The sequence below is a fragment of the Olea europaea genome, unplaced genomic scaffold (assembly GCF_002742605.1).
Source record: "Olea europaea var. sylvestris unplaced genomic scaffold, O_europaea_v1 scaffold10939, whole genome shotgun sequence".
NCBI lineage: Eukaryota > Viridiplantae > Streptophyta > Magnoliopsida > Lamiales > Oleaceae > Olea > Olea europaea.
In genome coordinates this window covers 1-3,818 of record NW_019228302.1, presented here as the reverse complement: position 1 = coordinate 3,818, position 3,818 = coordinate 1, and the positions used below count along the sequence as shown (strand labels likewise).

The following is a 3,818-nucleotide window of genomic DNA, read 5'->3' as shown; positions in this document are numbered from 1 at the left end:
CAGTAGCATGCATCTTGTCAATCCTTCAAACATGTTAGATGCTCAATATATATATACACACACACACACACATACAAGGTCATCATTAGTCGGGTGCCAATCTCCATGTTCTATTTCCTACTCACAACTTTCATGATATAGACATGCACTACCTAAAAATTCAAGACATTTTGTCGTCTATGAATTTTACTCTTCATGTCGTTTATTAGCCACATTCCAAGACTACTAATATTTTTGTGTTTGTTCGCTCTTTTCCCTTTCCCCAACACATCTTGTAATATGACAACTATATCTGATCAATTACGTCTTTTTGTTGAGAAATAGTTTAAATTACGTATTAATAAAGACTTAAATCTACTTTTCTTTTTTCCTTTTGAGATTTTGAATCTTTTAATATGTGGAATATAAACAAATTTCATTCATAAGTAATAGTCATGTTAGATCATTATGTGTTTGAATTGGATAAAGTAACAAAGTAACAAAACCTTTAACTTTCTTTCATTTTTTTTATCTTTATCTTTATTGGATTAGTGGAAGACGCTTGTTAGATCATGCTTTTGAATTGGCTATAGTAACAAAACGTCAAAACCTTTAAGTTGCTTTCTTTCTTTTTTGGATTAGTGGAAGACACCTGTTAGATCATTATGTATAACAAAACCTTTAAGTTGCTTTCTTTCTTTTTGGGACTAGTGGAAGATAGTGGGTTGCATGATTTGATGGCCAAATTGGGTATTTAGTCTTGTCTACATTTGAAATGAATGAGAATAAGCCCTTAAATGTTTTTATATGAATAGAACGAAGTAAGATTTCTAGAAAATGGAATTATATAATAAATGTAGAAATCGGTTGTGAGTTAAAAGTGGTGATACATAAATAGCAAATTGAAACTGGTGCATAACGAATGACTTGAAGTTAAACGAAAGATGAAGGGCTCATCCACTTATAAACAAAATTAATCTATGTGACTTATAGGTATGGCAAAGTCTCCGTTGTTTTTCAATTTCAAATGCCAAACATGTAAGTTATTTTCAATTGGAATGAACATTTTGTTGCGTACCTTAATTGCTGGATAATCAATGAACTGATGCAGTCAATATATATGTCTGATATAGGATCCATGTACTCTTAGTGTGGCACTGTATAACTGTGAAAAATGAAAAAAAAATATCATAGAATAAGCGGTCCATTCAATAAACAAAGATTTTTATTGCAATTTAATATAATTTTTTCTTCTCAAAGTCTACATTGCCAGCCTCTTATTCAATTAAGAAATTGCAAATTGCCATCAACATTCTTAAACAATAAATACTTGCATAGTGTATATTGCACGAATGGGAGGAACAGATCCTGATTGCTTTCATTTTGATTCACTTTTCTATCGTTCAAGCTGTGATAGGAGAGAACAAAAATGGCTTATGCTCATCTTCTTTCTCTTACTCACGTTCTACAGCGCACGCTGAAATATGATTGTTCATATCTTCTTCCTGGTGAGAAACAACAAATCGATTCCCTCCTCGAAAAAGTTGTCTACTTGCAAGATTTTCTTGATAATTTTCCGCTAGAAAACATCGAATCAATCGAAGGTTTGGAGAGAAAGATCAGCGATGCAGCATGTCAAACTGAAGATATCATTGAATCCTGCATTGCAGATCGAGTTCTTAAAAAATCTGCAAGTCATGTTGGATACATCTTTAAAACTTTATTTTATGTCTTTACAACTTTATGGCATAAAACAGCGAAGGATGACATCTTTACAACTTCATTCCATGAAATAGCCACACTAATTGAAGAAGTTGATTCCATAAAGACAAGGACAAAGAAGATTGAGGATGAGAGTGGCATACAAGAAGGTTTGGATTGCAGCACCTCGTTGCCTGTTGGTTCATTAAGACCAGTTTCTTCAGGTCAGAGCACTATGGTTGGTCTTGATGATGCCATGGTGAAGATCAAGGATCATCTAGTCAGCAGTTCATCAAAACTTGAAGTTGTGTCAATAGTCGGCATGGCTGGCATCGGTAAGACTACACTCGCTCACAAAGTTTACATTGATAAATATATTGAGCATCACTTTCACATTTGTGTTTGGTGCACTGTCTCTCAAAAATATAATGGTCGAAAAATCCTACTAGGCCTCTTAGATTCTATGGAAAATCAAATTGACACACATGGAAAGTTCAATGATCAATTAGGAGAACTTCTGTACAAGAAGCTAAAGGGTAGGCGGTATCTTCTTGTAATGGACGATGTGTGGGATATCGAGGCCTGGGAGAGTGTGAAAAGATATTTTCCAGAAGACAAAACTGGAAGTCGAATCCTTTTGACTACTAGGCTCGAGAGTGTGGCTAATGATATCAACTCTGGCCCTCGTCTTCATCATGTGCGTTTTCTGAACGACAAAGAAAGTTGGAAGTTATTTTGTCAAAAGGTGTTTGGAGAAGGTTTTTGCCCTCCTGAATTGGAAGAAATCGGCAAGAAGATTGCTCAAAATTGTCAAGGACTTCCACTTGCAGTTGCTGTGATTGGGGGCCTCCTATCAAAGGCCACTAAAACACCACATTATTGGAGAAGTATTGCAGAAAATTTACGTTCAGAAATAACTTCAAATGATGAGCAATGCTCTAAGATTCTTTCTTTAAGTTATAAAAATTTGCCTTATCATTTGAAAGGGTGTTTTCTATACATGGGAATTTTTCCGGAAGATTTTGAAATAAGAGTCAAGGTACTTACCAAGTTGTGGGTTGCAGAGGGAATCCTCAAACCAGCAAGCTATAAAACGTTGGAAGATGTAGGAGAGGAGTACTTTTTGGATCTTGTTCAAAGAAGTCTTATTTTGGTTCGAAAGAAAGGGTCCAGTGGGAAAATTAAAACTTGTACAATTCATGATCTGTTACGGGACCTTTGTGTCAGGGAAGCTCAAAAGGAGAAGTTTTTCCACGTCGTTGACAGGAGTTTCTATCGTACTAAAGAAATCACTAGTATGCGCCGTGTAAGTATTAAAGCACCAGAATCATTTATTCCATTTTACTATGCGGCTAAAGGGACTCTCCAGGGTGATGACAAAACACCATCGTCTTTAAAGGGATTGCTTCATTCTTCAATTGTAAAAGCTTCTTGCGATTCTAGGTCACTTAAAGTGCTGCATATCGAGGGAGTGGATTATTTGCAAAATGGAATGCAAGAATTGGTTAACATGCGGTACTTCAATTCCAACTCTGAGTACAATATTGCTTCAATATATAAATTTCGGAATCTACAAACAATAATTAGTCACGACAGGATCCATAATCTACAACCAGAAATATGGAAGATGCCACAATTAAGACATGTCAAGTTGAAATTTACTGCAAGTCTTCCTGATCCTCCCATTTCAGAAATTAAGGGGGAAGAAAATTCTATTGTTGTTCTAGAAAACTTGCAAACACTCTCAATGATACGTGGATTTAGTTGGACAGAGGAAGTCCTAAAAAGAATTCCAAATCTACGGAAATTGGCTATCTGTTATGATTTTGCGACAGAGGCTGATTGGAAAAAATACCATATCAATAATCTTGTCCATCTAACTAAACTTGAATCATTTAAATGTCGTATTAGATATAGGTGCTCTGAATTCCTAGTCGATCTCACTTTTCCAACATCACTCAGAAAATTGATTTTAGACGGCATCAAATTTCATCCCTCCAAATTGCCAATTCTTGGTTCGATGCCAAATCTTGAAGTGCTGAAATTGAGATTGAGTACCTTCCTTTGTCAGGAGTGGGAACCAAATGAAGGAGAGTTTCTTAAATTGAAATGTCTGCTATTATACAAAGTTGAACTGA

General features: G+C 35.4%; 1 protein-coding gene across 1 annotated transcript; it reads left to right on the top strand.

Moving 5' to 3' along the window:
- Positions 1-1,408: 1,408 nt before the first annotated feature.
- LOC111373258 (putative late blight resistance protein homolog R1A-10) lies at positions 1,409-3,791 on the top strand (the record flags this gene model as incomplete). The annotated part of the gene is made up of 1 exon (XM_022995766.1): positions 1,409-3,791. A coding segment is annotated over exon 1 (2,383 nt), but the record flags the coding sequence as incomplete, so codon positions are not given.
- Positions 3,792-3,818: the final 27 nt, after the last annotated feature.